This window comes from Dromiciops gliroides, chromosome 1 (assembly GCF_019393635.1).
Source record: "Dromiciops gliroides isolate mDroGli1 chromosome 1, mDroGli1.pri, whole genome shotgun sequence".
Lineage (NCBI taxonomy): Eukaryota > Metazoa > Chordata > Mammalia > Microbiotheria > Microbiotheriidae > Dromiciops > Dromiciops gliroides.
In genome coordinates, this window is record NC_057861.1 from 81,704,638 (window position 1) to 81,725,205 (window position 20,568).

The following is a 20,568-nucleotide window of genomic DNA, read 5'->3' on the forward strand; positions in this document are numbered from 1 at the left end:
ATGTTTTTTTCACTCACTTACTCAGATGACATCCCTTACTCCAGTTTTGTTTTTCATTGTGGTTCCTTATTTGCTATGTGTTATAGGCTAATCACACCCACATGTGTCACTTCATTGTCCTATGAGTGATATTCGTTTTTAAATCTTCAAAAACTATATTAGTCAGTGACTCAAAGCCATACAACAATGCTAACAGAATATTACTATTAAAAAGCTGGACTTTTGTTTAAAGGGAATTGAAGGAGCTTTGTGATTTCTTGAAAGTAATCTCTAACTCATTCTTTTAATACTGAGACTTACTCATTGTCAATACCTATCCAAGAAGTAGTTACTGATAAGCTGGGCTCTATCAGTTCCTATAACTACTTGTCATAATCTGGACAATAGAGATTATTCATCCACTTGGTTTTTCCAATGTGGATGTTTGAGACAAAAACCTTTGGGTGCTTATGGATCTTCTCCAGAAAGCTATGTAGTATTACAGAGTCTGATGAAATCAAACTCTTGTCATCTGTAAAGAGGAGCATCTGGAGGACTTCACTATCTACAGAGAATTACTCTTCAACTTAAAATAGATTTCTTCCATTATAGTGGCAAGCACCTTTGACAGGCATAAATCAATGCCATATCTCTTGTCTGGTATTCACTATCAGAGGATCATTGAATAAGGCCATCTCTGTTGTTATATATTTCACAAAATATTGAATAATTTTAATATATGCATGAAAGGTCTTTTAGGTGGTGTTTTGCTCTACTAAACCAATAGTCAATAAACAGCAAGCCAAGTAAGGTTTTGAATTCACCAAAGGATCTTCTCTAGTCTAAGCATTCCCAGCTCCTTCAACTGATCTTTATATAATTTGATTTCTACACCCTTCGCCATCCAAATCACCTTTTGGATAAGCTCTATTTTGTCAATATTCCTCTTACCATACAATAGTAGTATCATCTCCATTTCTTCTCTCCTCCACCTTAAGCATCCATAGTTATTTCAATTGATCTTCATAAGACAAGGATTCCAGAACCTCTCACTGTCCAACAAGGGGAGAAACTGAGGGCACACAGACAAACTTCCATCCCTGTACTATTTTGCAGAATATACAGAGCCTGCTGGTAAATCCTTGGGAAGAGTCCCTTAAGGTCTTTCTCTTTTTCATTCTTATTCCCTGCAGGGAGATCTGCTCCGGAACCAACTATCAGACCTGATGGCAGGATTGTTGCATAAGGAAGAGGAGACCATTTTGGTACTTATGAACATTATTGCTGAAATTCTGCATCGTCTGACTTTGCAGGGTGTTGGCTCCAACAGCCTCAAGGTGGCAGAGCAGCTGTATGATCTCTTTGAAGATGTAAGTGTCAGGACTAGGCAAAGGAGTGGGCAGCCCAGGGTCAGGGACTGATGGGAAGAATTCAGCTCTTAACCTGAAGTCTCATTAACTCACATAAACCTCCTGGAACACCAGAGCTTTCATTTATGGCTTTTCTAGAATACTTTACCTTGACTCCCTGGGGTATTACTTTGAAGGCCTTTTATTTTCTTTAAGACAAGACAGAAGATTTTGTTGATGCCCTTTGTCTTTATATCACAGTCATACCTGAAGGAAAAAAAAAAAACACCTCCTTCTTCCCCACAAATTTTCTCTCTTGTGGGAAAGAAAAACAAAGAAAGAAAAACCAGATACATCTGATAAGGTGACATTGTATAGAGCCTTCTCACTTCCTAGTCCTCAGGCTTTCTGCTATGAGAAAGGAAATATGTTTCCATTATCTGTTTCCTGAAGACTTCATTGGTTTTCCCATTACTAATATTATCACTAATAGTTAACAATAGTCTTACAATGTTTAAAGTTCATGCAGCATTTTACAGTTTATGAAGTGCTTAACATATATTACCCAATATTTACTTCCTTTTAGTGATCATTTAACTTACTTAGTGGTAATCATTATGTATATTATCCTTCGGTTTCTTCTTATTTCCCTATACATCAGTTCATCCTAAATTTGCCACATTTCATTGAATTTTTCCTATTTGTTATTTATGAACAAATTTTCCACTCATTAACCATAGTGTTTTTAGGTATTCTCTGATCAATGAGCATCTGCTTTCTTTCTAGTTCTTTCCTAGCACAAAGAGAAGTATGGATATGTCAGTAAATTAGACCTCTGTTTCTTTATTTGACTTTCTTAGGGTATTTGCTCAGAAGAGGTAGCAATACCTCTACTAAGCAAATACCTTAAGAGTGTAAACTTTGATAAGTTTTCTTGCATAATTCCAAACTGATATCCAACATATTTGGACCAATTTCGAGCCCAACATTGTATTTGTATGTATCTATAGTTACTTCAACATTGATTGTTACAATTTGGGGAGGATGTGTATCTGTATCTATATCTGTGTATGTGTACACGCATGTGCAGTGCATATATATTCATGTGGGTATATGCATGTATGTGGGGTGTGTGCATTCGTGTGTTCTTGCATTTGGACATGTGTGTACGTGTGCATGTAGGTATATACATATGTGTGTACGTATACCTATACACACAGATTAAATGCATATATAGCTATACATACAGCTATATACCCATAACACACATTGTATATGTAGCATGCATACATTGTATATACATGCACACATATGGGAGAGTGTGCATGTACGTGTGACTGAAAGTCATTCTCCATTGATAAATGGTCAAATACATATATAATGATATAAATTTAAGGATATATATACACACACATATGGTCAATTCTTTATCAATTGTGGATATAATTTTTGTCTTATATTTGATGAAATTATTTTTCCACTTTACAGTGTCTCTTCTTTTATTGACCTTCATTAATTTTATTTATGCAAAACCTTTTTAATTTACTATTTTGTTATCTCCTATTTCCTGTTTTTAAAAAGTCAGCAAGCACTTTTTAAGTACTTGCCATGTTCCATCACTGCACTAAGCATTGAGGATACAATGAAATTATAGTCCTTGCCCTCAAGAAGCTCACATTTCAATGGGGCAGACAATATGCAAACAATGATATACATATAAAATATTTATAGAGGAGATAGAAGGTAACTTCAGAGTAGATGGCATTAGTAGGTGAGGGGACCAGGAAAAGCCTTCTTTTTAAAAAATAAAACAATTTTATTTATAGTTTTGAGTTCCAATTTTTATCCCTCCCCCCCTTCCCTGAGGTGGTAAACAATAAGATGTGGGTTATACATGTGCAATTATATAAAACATTACCATATTAGTCATTTTGTATAAGAAAACTTGGATAAAATAAAAAAATGAAAGTGAAAAATAGCATGCTTCAGTCTGTGTTCAATCAGTATCAGTTCTTTTTTTTTTTTTTTTGGAGATGGATAGTATGTTTCATCAATAATCCTTTGGGATTATCTTGGATCATTGTATTGCTGAGAATAGTTAAGTCATTCACAGTTCTTCATCAAACAGTATTGCTGTCTCTGTGCACAACATTCTCTTGGTTCTGCTCTCTTCACTATGCATCATTCCATATAAGTCTCTCCAAGTTTTTTGAAATCATCCTCCTTGTCATTTCTTATAGCACAATAATATTCTATCACGATCGTATATCACAGTTTGTTTAGCCATTCGCCAATTGATGGACATTCCTTTGATTTCCAATTCTTAGTGACCACAAAAAGAGCTGCTAGAAATATTTTGTACAAATAGGTCTTTTTCTCTATTTGTGGATGTATTGGGGATATAAACCTAACAGTGGTATTGCTGGATCAAAGGGTATACACAGTTCTATATCCCTTTGGGCATCACAGGAAAAGCCTTCTAAAGAAGGTAGAATCTGAGGCAAGTCTTTAAGGAAGCCGGAAAAACTAACTGGAGATGCGAAAGGAGCATGCCAAATATGAGGGATAGTCAATGCAGAGCAGACACAGAGAGGCAATATGGAAGTTCATGTGCAAATCAGAGCACATAGGATCATAGAGTGCTTGGGGAAGAGTAAAGTATAAGAAGCATGGTAAAGTAAAAAGAGACTAGTTAGAAAAAGCTTTAAAGTTTATATTTAATCCTGGAAACAATAGGGGACCACTAGACTTTACTGAGCAGGGAGCTGACATAGGTGAGAGAAAGGAAGACAGCCTTTAGGAAAGTCACCACAGCAACCAAGTGGAGGATGGATTGGAGTAGGGACATATGTGAGGAAGGAAGACTGGTTAGAAGGCTATTTCTATAGTCCAGTGATGAAGGCCTTTACTAGGGTGGTGGATATGAAATAGGGCAAAAGGGAACTTATGTAAGAGACATCACGAAGGGTGGGAATGACAAAATTTGGCCATAGTTTGAGTGCCAGTAGTGAGAGAGAGAGAGAGAGAGAGAGATCAGTGAAAGACACACCAAGATTGGGAACATGGATGACTAGGAGGATGGTGATACCCTTGACAGTCATAGGGAAGTTACTTTTTTTTGTGGGGGGCAATGAGGGTTAAGTGACTTGCCCAGGGTCACACAGCTAGTAAATGTCAAGTGTCTGAGGTAAAATTTGAACTCAGGTCCTCCTGAATCCAGAGCTGGTGCTTTATCCACTGTGCCACCTAGCTACCCCTCCAAGTTACTTTTTATTTATGTTGAAGGTGTTTTGTATTTACTTTTAGGTACTTATGCTTTTCCCCTATCAAAATTCAAGCCCCTTAAGAGCAATGAGTGTTTTTTCTTTGTCAGGTTTTGTTTGTCTGTTTGTTTTTTTTATTTCCAGAGCCTTGCACAGTGTCTGGTACATAGCAGGATCCTAATATACCATTACTGAATGAAAGAATGTTGCCTGCATGCCTGCCAGCACTGACTTGAATTCATGTTTGAGGGCCTTTTTTGGTAAACAGACCATGTATGGCTCAAGCCCCTGTGCCAGTATAATACTGGAGTCCTCTCAATTCAACCTGCTGTGATTAATCACAAGATACTGTGGTTACTATATTAACATAGTATACCACAGCATAGAACCAATAATTTAATTAAAACAGAAAAAGAAGTCAAACAAACATTAAAATATTCAATCATTCCCCATATAGATGGATTACCACTTTTCATTTCCCAGGATTTTACCCTTTATACATTTTCCTGTCTCTATCTGGTGAAAACAATCCCTCCCAGCAGCTTTCTAACTTTTCTTCCAACCTGAATCACCAACATGCTTGTCTGGCCCGTCCTGTTCTCTCATTGGCTCTATGAATGACAAAATTACTGTCCATCCTTAGGATTCTACTTTTTTTCTTCTCTATTCTTCTCACCATGAAAATGTTCTAAAAGAATTTACTGACTACCCTCAGACTTGATACCTGGAGCCTTATGGGGCGAGAGATATCCTAATAAGTATAATCAATCAATCAATCAATCAATCTCTCTGTCTCCCTATCTCTGTCTCTCCCTCCGTCTCTCTCTCTCTCTCTCTCTCTCTCTCTCTCTCTCTCTCTCTCTCTCTCTCTCTCTCCCCCCCCCCCTCTACCCCCCCCCCCCGTCTCTCTCAACTTGTCACATAGATTAAAGATCATATGATCTCTGGAAGGCTCTGTGGGAAAAGAGCCTGAGTAGAGAAGAGGACATTTTGAAGGCATTTGGAATCACAAAGAAGTCTAGCAATTGAATTTATGGAGGGGAATTTTGGGATAATTTAAGGAGAATGTGAAGAAGGACTCTGCCTGAAGGAGAAAGAGAAGGACTCAGAAAATCCCAAGAAGCAGGACAAGAAGGATACAGAATAAAAGAGGAGGAGAAAGGGAAAGAAGGAAAGATCGGTATGTCAGTCAAGGTTGTATTTCTGAGACTAATATGTATGCAGAGAGTATGGATTAATCTCCCTCCTAGAAGCTAACACTAAAAAGGACTTGCATTGACACAGGACTTTGTTAACTGACACACACACAAAAGGAATGCAAACTTTTTTTTCCTTTCAGATATTCTTAAATTCCAGTCCTTCTATTAAAAGAACTTATGGAAAAGTTATCAATGAGAATGAAGTGTCCCTTTAAGGAAAGAAATACGAAAAGAGCTTCATTGTTGAATAAAACAAAAGGTAAAGTTAATCTGAAGAAGCAAAAGGAAATGGTTACTGCTGTCAAGAAGTGGGAAAGTGAAGGAATGTGACCTAAAAGAAAAAAAAGAGCATGAAATACTTGGATATAAGGAATCGATATGAGGATCTTTTCAATGAGGAGCTGGACCCTCTTTGGAAGAAGCAGCCATTTGTCCTCCAAGGAATGATGCTGTAAATCCTCTGGTATAGTTGGGAAAGAGTCCATCCACTAAGGGTAAGAGGAAGAAGAGAGTAGTCCAAGTTGCTTACTCTTGTCCGAGGGGCTTTTGAGACAACTATTCTCTGGGATGATAACAATTTTAAACAGGTCAGCTAATTTCCCATGTATCAGAGACATGAAGGAGAATCTCTGAAGACTTGCTAAGATGTATGAATACAACACAGTTAAGATGACTATTTTGAACACAAATGATACTACCCAGAGGAATCCAGAAGACATTGTTAAATATTATAAAATCGTGCATAAGAAACTGATGGATTTCAGGGCACAGATGGTGTTTTCTTCAAAATGGAAAAAAACTACTTAAGAAGTGCATAGTTTGATGAAGCCTATGCTAAGGGGACATACACCCCAGATTTTGAGGGAGTAGATTCAGAGAAATGATAGATAGGATCCCATGACTAAAATTCTACAAAGGAAATTGTTGTTGGTCCTTCATTCTCGAAAAAGACCATGCCATTAGGGTGATCTCAGGACTTGCACTGAATTGGATTTAAGTGAGGGAGGGCTGTGCAAGGTCACCAACCTCACTCTCTTCTCCAGAGCCATCTGGGTCCAGTGGCAAGATATACATCAGGATGGTGGAGATGGTTCCAGATGTTTTTAAGGCAATTGGGGTTACGTGATTTGCTCAGGGTCACACAGCTAGTAAGTGTCTGAGGTGAGCTTTGAACTCAGGTCCTCTGGAGTCCAGGACCATTGTTTTATCCACTGCGCCACCTAGCTGCCCACAAAGGAAGTGAGCCTAAGAGGAAGGGAAGCCCTCAGTAATGAAATACTAAAGACCTAAAGTGAAACAATTCGCACTAGGAGAAAAAGAATTTGTTTAAAGGAAGCTATATAGAGGCATAGAAAATCACTAACCAATTTATATTTTTAAAAGTAATGCAGGGGCAACTAGGTGGCGCAGTGGATAGAGCACCAACCCTGGAGTCAGGAGGACCTGAGTTCAAATCCAGCCTCAGACACTTAACACTTACTAGCTGTGTGACCCTGGGCAAGTCACTTAACCCCAATTGCCTCACTAAAAAAGAAAGAAAGAAAGAAAAAAGTAATGCAAAAAGCAAAGATGGGTGAGTTGAACAGGAAGATAATAAAGTGTGACAAGTTTTTGTAAGAATACTATCAGAAACATTAGAACTCGGAAAGAGCTGAGTATGTTGAGGAAACAAGCACAAGAAAAAGAGGGATATCTTTAGTTATAGTAAGGGGCAAGAGAAAGAAAGTGGAGTAAGATAGCTATTTGTCTGCATTGTCCTTTAGAAAAACAAACTACTCTGCTATGAACTGAAATAGAAACAACTTTGAACAGGGATTACACATCTATAGAGTTCCTGCCATGTGTAGGCCCCTGTACAAAGTTAGATAGCATCCCATAAACCCTGCTGTCAAAATCTTACAATCTAGGAGAAAGGAAAGTCATACAGAAATAAACATGCTTACAAGGAGAGCAAGAAATATGCAAAGAAGAAATCTAAGGAAAAGGTTATGAGATATTTTCAAAGGGAGGGATTGTTAAATGGAGCTGGAATCTACCTTTCACCATTTCCATTGAATTGGAACCAATTACCATATTTTAGGTAATTAACACTTTCCTTAGGGCAAATTTGAATAAGTGACCATTTCACAGGATTTATTAATCAGTCCTTTTCTCTGGAGCCAAGTGAAAGAAATTTATTCCTTTCTATATTTCTAATAATTTGATACCCTCTATAATTATCCCAAGATATCTTCTTTATCCAGGCTAAACATCTTCAGTTCCTTCACCTGAATGTACCCTCCCCAGTGACCATCCTCTTCTGGATGTGTTTCACCTTATCAATGGCCTTCCTAAAATTTGGTGTCCAGAACTGTTTCCAATATTCTAGCTATGTTCTGAACAGGGTAAAGAACAGTCAGACTATTACAGCCATATCTGTCTGAGATTGCAGTAGCTTTTTCAGCTGTCATGTCCCATTGCAGACTCTTCTAAAACTTGCAGTCTTCTAAAACCCTCTTACCTTTTCCCAAGGAATCAAGGACTAATCACTATTGTAAATCAGTTTTTGTTTTCCTAACACCCAGAAAGAAAAGAATTCTACCTGTCAATCCTAAATTAAGCCCAAAGGCTATAGAGGGCACCATTTTATTTGCCCTCTAAAACCTAACATCCTACTTAAGGGGGTTGTCCTCCTCAGGAGAGAGAAAAGGTTCGAGGAGAAGCCATTTTCCTTTATGGAGATGTGATCTATAGTGTTGGGAAGAAGTATGAGCAACAATTGAAGATACATGCTTTTCAGTGCCTGGTTCCTCTCCTCTTCCATCTGGCTGACTCATGCCCAGAAGTTGTTCTGGTAAGGATGGATCATTCACCTGGGACTTATCGGGAACCTCTTGTGAGCCCATTGTGGGCTCAGCTACTCTGTGGGGGAGATAGAAAAAGGAAGAAACAAAGTCTTTGTCCCTGCAGTATTTCAAAGCTTACAGGGGAAGAGAAGATTCACCTATAGGCAGCTAAGAAAGGTACATCATATGTGTTATCGTTGTTCAGTCATTTCAGTTGTGTTTGATGCTTTGTGACCCCAGCTGGGGTTTTCATGGCAAAGATGCTGGAATGGTTTGTCATTTCTTCCTCCAGCTCACTTTATAACATCATATATACCAAAATTCAAAGTGTTGGTCATATACTCAAGGAGTCCATACACAAGAGCCATTATGGTGGGTCGGAATAGTAAGGGAAGAGTTCCTAAGGGGTATTGGGTGGACTTTTGGTTGAGCAATGGGAAGTAGGTGGTCATTCTAGACATAGAGAATAATGAGAGATTGTGAAGGGGGGAGGGGTTGTGGAAACCAGAGCTACAGATAGCTGGGGCTGATGACAGAGGCTCTTTGAATGAGGGAGCCAGCTTCCTCCCCTTCCCATGTTCTTCTTCCCTCCTGATTCCTCAGTAACCCATTCGAATCCCCTCCTGTGCCTGAAGGGAGACCAAATATGCCAGACTCCCAAATAATCACTTGCTGTCTTGTGGTAGAACTTCCTGTCATATAAACCTTTTCGTTGTTTTTCAAGTGTACTCAGGAAGAGCATAGGGAGGATGGGAAGTGGTCCCAAAGTCTCCAAGGCAGTAGGGTTGGGAATTTGGGGTTTGGGGAAAGACTATAGTGAAGTCTGAAAACCAAGGCATTGATGTGATATTTCTTTGCTTTTTTCCTCACAGAAGACTAAGTCCACCTTCATGCGTCTTGCCATATTATTCAACTGGGGTTTTCGGAAGGAACTGTTCAGCACACTGGCCTGGGGTGAGGGTCTAGGAGCTGAGAATGACATCTTTCTCTACATGGTGAGAGGAATAGAATTCCCTTCTGGAATTTCAGTATGTGTGTGGTCAAGGGTAGGGGTGGTTAGGAGCAGCAGACCAGAGCCATGCTTTTAGACAGATGATTTTCATCATAAAACACCTGACATTCTTCTGCAATTGGTTTATTCCTAATAGTCTTTTCTGGGGAGGAAATAGTACAGGACAGAGTGTAATAGCACTATCTTGTCCCCCTTTAGACACTACATCTCTCCTAAAGCAGCCTTTGGCAGCCCTTGACTTATTTTGAACTTATAGTCCCTTAAGCCCCCCCCCCCCTCCCCCCGGCCAGATCATTGTTTCATGTAATCATCTCAGCAAACTTTCTTCAGCCTGTTTTTATGCGGGTAAGTTTTGAGGCCAAGTGTAGAAGTTTGTGATGTTTAAAATCTATATTGTGTGATCTCCTTAAATTATAAGCTTCAGCACCAGTCTTTGGGCATTAAACATTTATTAAAGCATACAGATATTTACAAGGAGTTCAGAAAGTTAAGAAAAAGAAGTCCTACCTAGCCTAGAGTTCCAGCCTGGTTGGGTTCTTCCTCAAGTCCTCCTCCACGAGCCTGCTTTAATCAGGAACTCTTTAGCAAGCTGATTGTGGAAGCTTTTTATAGGTCTGGAACAGAGGTAGTCCTTACACACTGCTTCAAACTGATTGGTTGGTGTCATCCAAATCCATTGGCTTTGAAGGTGTTCTCAAGTTGAGCTCACAGTCTAGCTTCTGAGAACAATACCTTCTTAAGGGATTGCCAGGTGTGATTACAATCCAGTTAACTTGAAGTACGCTAATCAGCAGTCAATCACTCTCACTTGATTCAATCAGTCTAGATCAATCTCCAGGTGGGTCTTTGAGTATCTGCTAAATCCCATTATTTCATCACAACTTTATATTCTTCTCTATTAAATGTCATTTTATTTGATTTAGTTTATCCTTTTTTGTAAAATTTTTATTTATTTTAAATTTAAATACAAAATGAGAAAAGAAAAAAGAGAACATTTCCATGTACACAGCACAACATAGGAGAGGATTCAATGTAAAATAAATGTCAATTTCAAGAAAACTTATAAAATAAATACTACACATTGTTTTCAAAGCTACCCAATTTTCTTTGCTTCCTTCTAGGTTTTCTTTTGTTCTCTGCTGTGTACTTTTTATTTCATTTTCTCCCTCCCTCCCTAAAGAAGGCTACAATTAAGTACATATACATATATATGTGTGTATAGATGCATATATATCTATATATGTATGTTATATATACATATGCAAATAAATATCTATAAACATACACATATATACTCATATACATTTATGTAAAATCATACTATTCATATTTCTACTTATCTCTTTCCCTGGAGGTGAATTGCATCTTGCCTCATTAGTCCAAGTCTTTCCATGTTTTTCTAAATCAATTAGCTCATCATTTCCTTCACCACAGCAGTATTTCAACACAGTCACATCCTATCTGAGAAACTGTCTGTGAAAATTTCTTCCCAACTTTCTGAATTCCCTCTATTTTTGGCAAAATTGGTTTCATTTTTTAAAAGAAAACTTTACTTTAAAATGATCAAAATTATCCACTTTCCACTTCAACAATGCACTCACCTTATAATATAGTTTAAAGTCTGATACTGCTGAATCTCTTTCCTTTACATCTCTTTTCCGTGGTTCCTTTGAAATCCTTGACCATTGATTCCTCCAAATGAACTTCATTATTATTTTTCTAACTCAGTAAGATTTTTTTTTAGTAATTTAATTGAGATGGCATTGAATAAATGGGTTGGGTTAAATTGTCATTTTTTATTATATTGGCTTTACCTATCCATGAATCATACATTATTCCAATTATTTAAATCTGACTTTATTTGTATAAAAAGTGTGTTATGTTTATCTTCATGTAGTTCCCGTGTCTGTTTTGGCAGGCATACTTTCTGGTATTTTATACTGTCTAGTTATTTTAAATGGTCTAAAACAATATTGAATAATATCAGTGACACAATGTGATTTCCCTATTTTTCTCTTTTAACTAAGTCTATTTTAACTTTAACTTTGCTTGAGATCATGATTACTACTCCTGCATTTTATCTAATAAATTCTACTCCAGTTCTTTAATTTATCTCTGTGTGTATCTTTCCTTTTTATTGTGCTTCCTGAAAGCAACATATTTGTTGAATTAAAAATTTTAATCTGTCATTTCCTTTTTATGGGTAAATTCATCCCATTCACATTCTAAACTGTAATTACTTGTATATTTCCCTCCTTCCTATTTTTCCTTACTATTCTTTGCACCATATTTACCCTATCCTTCCTCACCACTCTAATTTACTTCTACTCCTACTTTGCTCTCCTTTTCCTTAACCTACCCACCTCTTCAAGAGTTCCTCCCTTATCCTCTCCTCCCACCCTATCTCCTTGTCCTCTTTTTTATTTCTAAATTTAGATGGCTTTTATACATACATGCATATATATAATCTATCTATCTATCTATCTATTTTTTAGTGAGGCAATTGGGGTTAAGTGACTTGCCCAGGATTACACAGGTAGTAAGTGTCAAGTGTCTGAGGCTGGATTTGAATTCAGGTCCTCCTGACTCCAGGGCTGGTGCTCTATCCACTGTGCCACCTAGCTGCCCCTATCTATATATTTTTAATCCATTCCTGAGGAGAGTAAGGTTCTAGTGCTGTGTACTCTCCCTCCCAATTGCTTCTTCCATATCAATTATTCCTTTCATGCCTCATTTGTATGAGACAATTACTCTTTTTTATCTATCCTTACACAGCTGTATTTTTTAGAATCACCTCATCATACACAGCTCAGCCCAAGCCTTTCTTTCAAACTATGCAAATGATGATGAGTCATAAGAATGATAGCATTTTTACATGTAAGAAGTAAACAATTTGACCTTATTAAGTCCTTATAATCAGTCTTTAATGTTTACCTTATATTTCTACTGCATCTTGTATGTTGAATTTTTCATTATTTGTCACAAATACCTGAAAGTCTTTTAGTACATTATATGTCCTCTTTTTCATTCAGGATTATACTTAACTTTTCTGGGTAAGTTACTCTTGGTCATAACCCCAGCTCTTTTGCTCTATAAACTATAGTATTCCAAGACGTACTGTCCTTCAATGCAGTAGCTTCTAGGTCTTGTGTAATCCTTATTGTAGTTTCATGATGTTTAAATTGCTTATTTCTTTTTGCTTGCAATATTTTTTACTTAACCTGGGAGCTTTGAAACCTGGCTATGGTATTCCTATAAGTTTTCCTTCTGCAATCTCTTTCAGTGGTAATCAGTGACTTTTAAAAATTTTCTGTTTTGCTTTCTTGTTCTAGAACTTCAAGACAATTTTTCTTGATAATTTCTTGTAATAATCAAGATTCTTTTTTATTTTTTTAATCATACCTTTCAGGCAGCCTGACTATTCTTATGTTATTTCTCCTCAATCTATTCTCTAGATGAATTGTTTTTCTGATGACATGTTTCATATTTTCTTCAATTTTTTGTCATTCTTTTGATTTGATTTGATTTTTCTTATAGTCTTATAACATCATTAGCTTCCCCATTGCCCAATTCTAGTTTCAAAGAATTATTTTCTTCCTTAAGTTTTTGATTCTGTATTTCCAGTTGGTTGATTTTCTTTTAATATTTTCTTGATTTTCTTGGATTGTTCTTATCTTTTTTTTCTAATTTTTCCTTGATTTCTCTTATTTGATTTTTAAAGTCCTTTCTAAGTTCTTTCAAAAACTCTTTTTTCAGCATGGGGCCCTCTTTGTGTTTCTCATTGAAAAACAATTGGCTTTTTTAGCTTCCCTATCTTCCTCTGAATATGAATCCAGATCTTCTCTATCCCCATAGTAGCTATCTATGGTTCTCTTTTGCTCACTCATTTTTATTTTGTTTTATTTCATTCTTACCAGCTATTAATATAATAAAATTCTAGTCCTGGGGGTGTGGGGAATGATTCCCCAAGCCTCAGGTTCTTCTTAACATTATTTTCTGGGACTTGAACCAGGGCCTAGCCTTGGGCACACCTCTCTACTCCTAGGCCATAGCTAGACTCCCAGCCACACAATTCTGCAAATGTTCTTGCTCCCTGTGGTTCCCTCTGGTAATTACAAACGACACCTGTCCTCTTTGCCCTAGACTTCAAACCAGGGACTCTGTTCTCCAGCAAGTGCCCATAGCCAGGATCCTCACCCCTCTGCTACAGCACTCACCAGGTGTGTGCTAACTCCTTCGCCCCAGCAGTCACAGCCTGGACCACAACCTGATGTGGTTGGCTTTCCTTGACAGTAGAAGGTCCTTCAATCTTCTCCTACTCAGCCATCCAAACCTACTCCCCCCCACACACACACACACACTATCTGTGAAGTGAAAGTTTCTGAGGTTGAGGCTGCCTCCCAACCTCAGCTTCCCCCAGGGTTTGCTGTGGATTGTGAAGAATTGTCCTGGAGATATTTGCACTTCTCTCAGGCTCCTGGGTCTTCTCAACTTGTCTTAGGAGGACAACTGCTTTACTCTGACTTCTGTTTATTTCCAGTGTTCTAAGTTCACTTTAAGGTGATGTTCTGTCTCTTTTTTTGTATGTGTGGAGGAAATTTGGAGAGTCAAAAGTTTTCTGACCTACTCTGCCATTTTCCCAGAATCCTCTCTGATTTAACCTATAATTCTAATTTGATGAGAACTTGTATTCCCTGGAATCTAATGTGTTAACTTTCTCTCTCAATTTCGTGTCATCTGTAAATCTGATATGTATTTATGTATCCATTTATCCAAGTCATTAATAAAAATCACTAAATTCTAGTAATAAAAATTGCTATTCTCAGTTCTATCACTGATCATCTGCATAACCTTGAGGAAGCTACTTTGTATAGCTGGTAATATCATCCATGACCTCCTGACCTCCCAACCTCCCAGGACTGTCATGAGGGGAAAATGAGATAATCAATCAGGAAGTCCCCTGGAATCCATAAAGTTCTGTATGTGTAAGGGATTGCTGTTAGAACAGAACACTTAGTATGGTCTAGCCCAGACCTAGATACTGTGAGGGATACCCTATATTTCCAAGCTAGAGGAAGTACAAATATAAATAGGATAAAGTCATTGACTTTAATAATCTTACAGTTTAGTAGGGAAATATGCCATGTATACAAATAAAGATGATCAAAATTTAAATGTGGTAGGTACATAAAGCAGCTAGGTGACAGAGTAGATAGAGCACCTGGAATCAGGAAGGCTTATCTTGATGAGTTCAAATCTGTCCTCAGACACTTACTATGTGACCCTGGGGAAGTCAATTAACCCTGTTTATCTCAGTTTCTTCATCTGGAAAACGATCTGGAAAAGGAAATGGCAAACCACTTCAGTATCTTTGCCAAGAAAACCTCAAATGAGGTCACAGAGAGTCAGACACAATTGAAATAGCTCAACAGCAACAAAATAGTACATCAACCGGAGTGTGAAGTGCTGGGAGGTAGAAGACATCTACCTTGGTAGGGATCAGGGACAGTTGAGGAGGAGTCACTTAAGCTATGCTTTGATACCATGATTTCCCACTGAGAGGTCTGAGAGTCTATGATTTTATAAATTGTGAAAAGGGGTTTTTATACTAAAAAAAGGTATTGGTCACAATGGTGTGAAGGGCTTTTACTCCCTTAATCTATTAAATTCAATAAATATTTATTACATGACTGTTATATGCTGAGTACTGTATTGGAAAAGGATGGTGAAACAAAGTTAAAATAAGTCTTTGTCCCCATTGAGTTTTACTCTGAGCTGAGAGAGAGGTAACCCGAGTTTTCAGTAATACATGGCATATATACTAGAGCTGTGCACATAAAGTCCTATGTGAAGTATAATAGATTTTGCTCTAGCCCTTTAACTTCCTGTGAATCTTTATCTTTGAAGCATCTGCCTTATAAATAGCATATTACTGTATTCTGCTTTCTATTCCATTCTACTGTTTTATGGATCAGCTCAGTCTATTTATATTTGGAGTTATAATTATTGTGTATTTCCCTATATCTTATTCCTTTATATTTTATCATCTTTGCTCCTCACTCTTCTTTTTTTTGGATAGTATTTTTTTCCAACTACATGTAAAAGATAGTTTTCAACATTCATTTTTATAGGATTTTGAGTTCCAAATTTTTCTCCCTTCCTCTCTTCCCTCCCCCCTCTCAAAGTCAGTAAGCAATCTGATATAGGTTATATATTACAGTCATGCTAAACATATTTTCACATTACACATGTTGTAATAGAAGAATCAGAACAAAAGGATAAAAACACAAGAAAGAAGAAACAAAACCAACAAAACAACAGAAATGAAAATACTCTGCTTCAATCTGCATTCAGACTCCACAGTTCTTTTTCTGTATGTGGAGATCATTTCCCATCATGAGTCTTTTGGCATTGTCTTGGATCATTGTATTGCTGAGAAGAGCTAAGTCTATCACAGTTGATGATCACACAATGTTGTTGATACTATGTACAATGTTTTCCTGGTTCTGTTCACCTCACTCAGTATTGGTTCATGCAAGTTTTTTCAAGTTTTTCTGAAATCTGCCTGCTCATCATTTCTCAAAACACAGTAGTATTGCATTACATTCATATACCACAACTTATTTAGCCATTCCCCAATTGATGGGCATCCCCTCAATTTCCAATTCTTTGCCACCACATAAAAGGAGCTATAAATATTTTTATACTTGCAGGTCTTTTCCCCTCTTTTATGGTCTCTTTGGGATATAGAACTAGTAGTGGTATTGCTAGGTCAGAGGGTATGCACAGTTTTATAGCCTTTTGGACATGGTTCCAAATTGTTCTCCAGAATGGCTGGATCAGTTCACAACTCCACTAACAATGCATTAGTGTTCCACTTTTCCCACATCTTCTCCAGCTATACTTTTCCTTTTTAGTCAGAGTAGCCAATTGCATAGGTGTGAGGTGGTACCTCAGAGTAGTTTTAATTTGCATTTCTCTAATCAGTAGTGATTGAGAACATTTTTTCTTATGACTGTAGATAGCTTTAATTTCTTCACCTGAAAAGTGCCTGTTCAGATCCTTTGACCATCTCTCAATTAGGTAATGACTTGTATTCTTATATATTTGATTCAGTTCTGTATATATTTTAGAAATGAGGCCTCCTATCTCTGTCATAAAAATGGGGTGGTGGGAGAAGAGTGTGCTCAAGACAAATGCTCTATGATTGATTAAGTCAGCTTCTGTTCCTTTGCCCCTCTTCCCTTCTCCTCAGTCAGATCCCAATAACAGATTCTTATCCTTTCTTTGTTTTCTTTTAAACTACTTTTAACAACTCTCCCTCCAGGCTTAGAGGTTATTTTGCTTATGACTAATCCCTTTCTGAATCCAACCTGCCCTTATCCCTCCCCACCCCCTTTCTTCTCCCAGTGTACCCCTTTTATTCTGATGACTATATTCTACACCAAAATCTGTGTGCTTATATTCTACTGTCCTTTGAGGTTCAAAGAGAGGTGCAAATGGCACCTAATCTCCACTCCCCCTTTCCTTATTTGTATAGACTTCTTGTGTCCAATTACTTGAGATACTAAACTCTTTGACATTTCTTCTCTAGTGTTTCCCTTTCTCCTATCTCTTTTAATATCATCAAAATATAACAAAATCACTCCAATGTCTTCTGTCTTTTTAGTTTCTTATATGATGCCTAATGACTGAGTTCTAAGAGGACATTTGTATCATTTCCATCTGTTAAAATGTAAACACTCTATCCTTTGTATAGTCTCTTCTGATTGCTCACTTGTATTTACTTTGTTATGTTTCGATTGACCTATATTTTTGCTTTTAAGAATTTCTATTCATTTCTGATAATTTCATCATGGTTGCTTGAAAGTCCTCTACTTCATTAAAAATCCATCATTCCCCTCCCTCTCCCATCTCCTTTTAGGGATTATATTTAGTTTTGCTGGGTAATTCTTGGTTGTAAACTCCCCCCTCCCTTGGAATATTTTATTCCAAACTCTTCACTATTTTAAGTCAAAACTGTCAAATCTTGTGTGATTCTGATTGTGATTCCTTGGCTCTTGAATTCTTTCTGCTGTTTATAGTACTTTTTGTTTGACCAGGAAACTCCAGATTTTGACTAATAAAACTCATGGGAATTTTCCTTTTATAGTTTTTTTTTTTCCAGAAGTGATAGGAAGATTCTATTTTCATGTTTGCCCTCTGGTTTTAATAGGTCTGTACAATTTACTTTTACATGATTTCTTGAAATATTATATCCATTATAGAATGGCTTTTGGGTAGTACAATGATTCTTAAATTATCTCTCCCTGATCTGTGTTACAGATTAGTTGTTGTTATTTTGTTATTTAATAAGAGATACCTTACATTTTCTTTTATTTTTTTCAATCTTCTGTCTTTGATTTAATATTTCTTATTGTCTCATGGAGTCAATAGCTTTTGTCTGGTCCATTCTAATTTTCATGGAGTCTATTATTTGGATAACCTTTTGTACTTGTGTTAAGATGTTAATACTCTTTCCAAGTCTTCACTCCAAAATTTCATTTATTTTCCAATTCTTTTCATTAACTCTACCATTTCATTTATGATATCAATTTAAACTCTTAAAACAAAAATAAAAATAAACTTTTGCTTCATTTTTTTTTTCATGTTAATTCTAATTGACCTTTGTGGTCAAGCTGTTTTTCTTTAAGACTTTGCTCACAGGTACTTCGGAGTTTTCCTCTGATGTTTTTTTGTTTGTTTGTTTTGGGGGTTTCTTTTTTCTTTTTTTTTTTTTGGTCTTGGTAATTCCTGGCACTTTTAGTTCTTTATGGTGGGAGTCTTGGTTTTGTTTATACATTCTTCCAGTTACATTTTTCAGGTTGAACTCTGTGGTAGGGCCAGCCTCTATGTCGTGGCTTATATGTTCTGGGTATGTTTTATCTATAGTCTTGCTACTATACTAAATGTCATGTGCTTCAGTTATCATAAGGGCAGCTCAGGCCAAGGAATCACACATTTTAATTGGGCCTTGTGTGACTTGATCTAGGGCATAGTTGGTTTGCTGTTGTCTTGGACTTTCCTTACTCTTGACCCCAGTTTGGGTCTACAACATAACTACAGACTTGCCCCTCAATGGACTTCAGAATACAATTATTGTCCCTAACCCCTCTCAGCTCTGTTTGTTGGCTTTGCAGATTCAAGAGAGAGATGCAGGCCTGACTTTGGCAAGAGCCCAGAGGCTGAATTTGAAATCCCTTTCTGGGATCAAAGGAAAAGAGGTACACACCTAACCCTGCTCTACAGTTCCTGACCTGGTCACTTGCCTGAGGGCTGAATTCATCTTCTTGGGATCTAGCCCATTTTTTTCTTTAAAAAAAAAAAATGACCCACTGTGTTTTTTCTTATACTTCCTGATCCCTACTCAGTCTGGAACCTTTTTTGGATCTTTGCTGGAGATGTTGTGGGCTGTTTTATTTCCTCCTATTCTGATGCAGTTGCTAGTCCTTGAGGAGAAGATTCTTACCAAGAGGGGGGAAAATGAAAGATTTCTATAGCCAATGGTGTTGGCTGATAGGAGAACTGAAAAGAGTTCAAGTGCCTCCCTAAAGCTTTGGCTTCTCATGGTGTCAGTCTGTATGACTTGCTACTACTGCTTGGTTATAACACATTGGTGTTCTCATAGACTGGGTCCATCATATCCATTCCTGACTCAGCTGTGACAATGAGACTTAGCCATGGAGAACATAAATAAGCCTGACAGATGAGAAGAATGGAAAGACCAATCTGGTTCAAGTACAGTACATATAGGGGAAGTGGAGACAAGTGAGATAAGACCGCAAACATAAGTTGGGACCAGTTTGAGAGAGGTTTTGAATTCCAGGTAAAAATGATGTAGTCTCCCTCATCACCTCTCCTTCAGGCCTCTTCCTGGTGCTTTCTCCCTTCATCTACGGTGAACATCTAGCATCTTCGGCTTCCCATAATTCCCCAAACTAGGTCATATGACCCATGCTCCAAAATTATATACCTCCACTTGTTCTTTCAAAGTTTCAACCAATCAATTCACAAAATATTTCTCATTTTTCCCAATAGCTCAATGAAGGAGAGAGACCAAGGATTATTAACCCAATTCAGATAAGGAATTGAGATTGGACATGTTTTGCTAAAAAGCTATGTAGCTCTAGTCAGCATGAGACCCAACGCTAATCATTCAATTTAACAAGCATTTATTAGGCATCTTCTGTATGTCTGATATTATGCTGGACACTGGAGCTTCAAAGAAAAAAAAAATGAAAAAGTCTCTACTCTCAAAGAGTTTGCATTTGGCTAGATGTCATAAATAATCATAGTAACTCTTATTTAGAAAGTTTTAAAATTTACAAATTACTTTCTTTACCATACCTCTGCCAATGGTGTAGCTTATTATTATCCCCACTTTACATGAAAAGAAAAATGAGGCCCAGAAAGGGTATGTACCTTGCCCATAGTCACACAGCTAAAAAGTAGCTGAGCCAGGGCTTTACCCTCTGTCTTCTTATTCAAGGTCTCCTGCTTTGGCCACTCACTACACCATACTTTTCCTTTTCCCAGATGAAGGCTACTGGCAAACCTAATAAAATTCAGATTCGAATAGCTATTGTCATATATATATATATATATATATATATATAATCATAAGCTATTATCATAGCTTAAGAGGCTCCCTCTCCCATTGTGGGGATTTGTCTTTTAAAAGAAGAACATAGAGAGGATACTGTGTACTTCAAAGAAACTAAGTACTACTAGTGAATTCCCAGCTCCATATTTAGGGCAAAACCTTTTATGTGCCCCTTCATCTTGTCTACATCTTGTAGAAAAGATTTCAGTATCTGTTCATCTATTCAACTGGGGCTTCAAGTTATAGTTACAAACTGATGGAACTAGAAGGGAATTTGGGGGCCAGCTAATCAGAAGAAT

General features: G+C 37.3%; 1 protein-coding gene across 1 annotated transcript in view; it reads left to right on the top strand.

The window, feature by feature from the left end:
- LOC122745965 (maestro heat-like repeat family member 5) overlaps positions 1–20,568 on the top strand; it is a 173,650-nt gene that overhangs the window by 151,218 nt on the left and 1,864 nt on the right. The window contains 3 exon segments of the mRNA XM_043991432.1: positions 1,173–1,349; positions 8,468–8,623; positions 9,488–9,610. Of these exon segments, the coding sequence (XP_043847367.1) occupies positions 1,173–1,349; positions 8,468–8,623; positions 9,488–9,610 (456 nt within the window).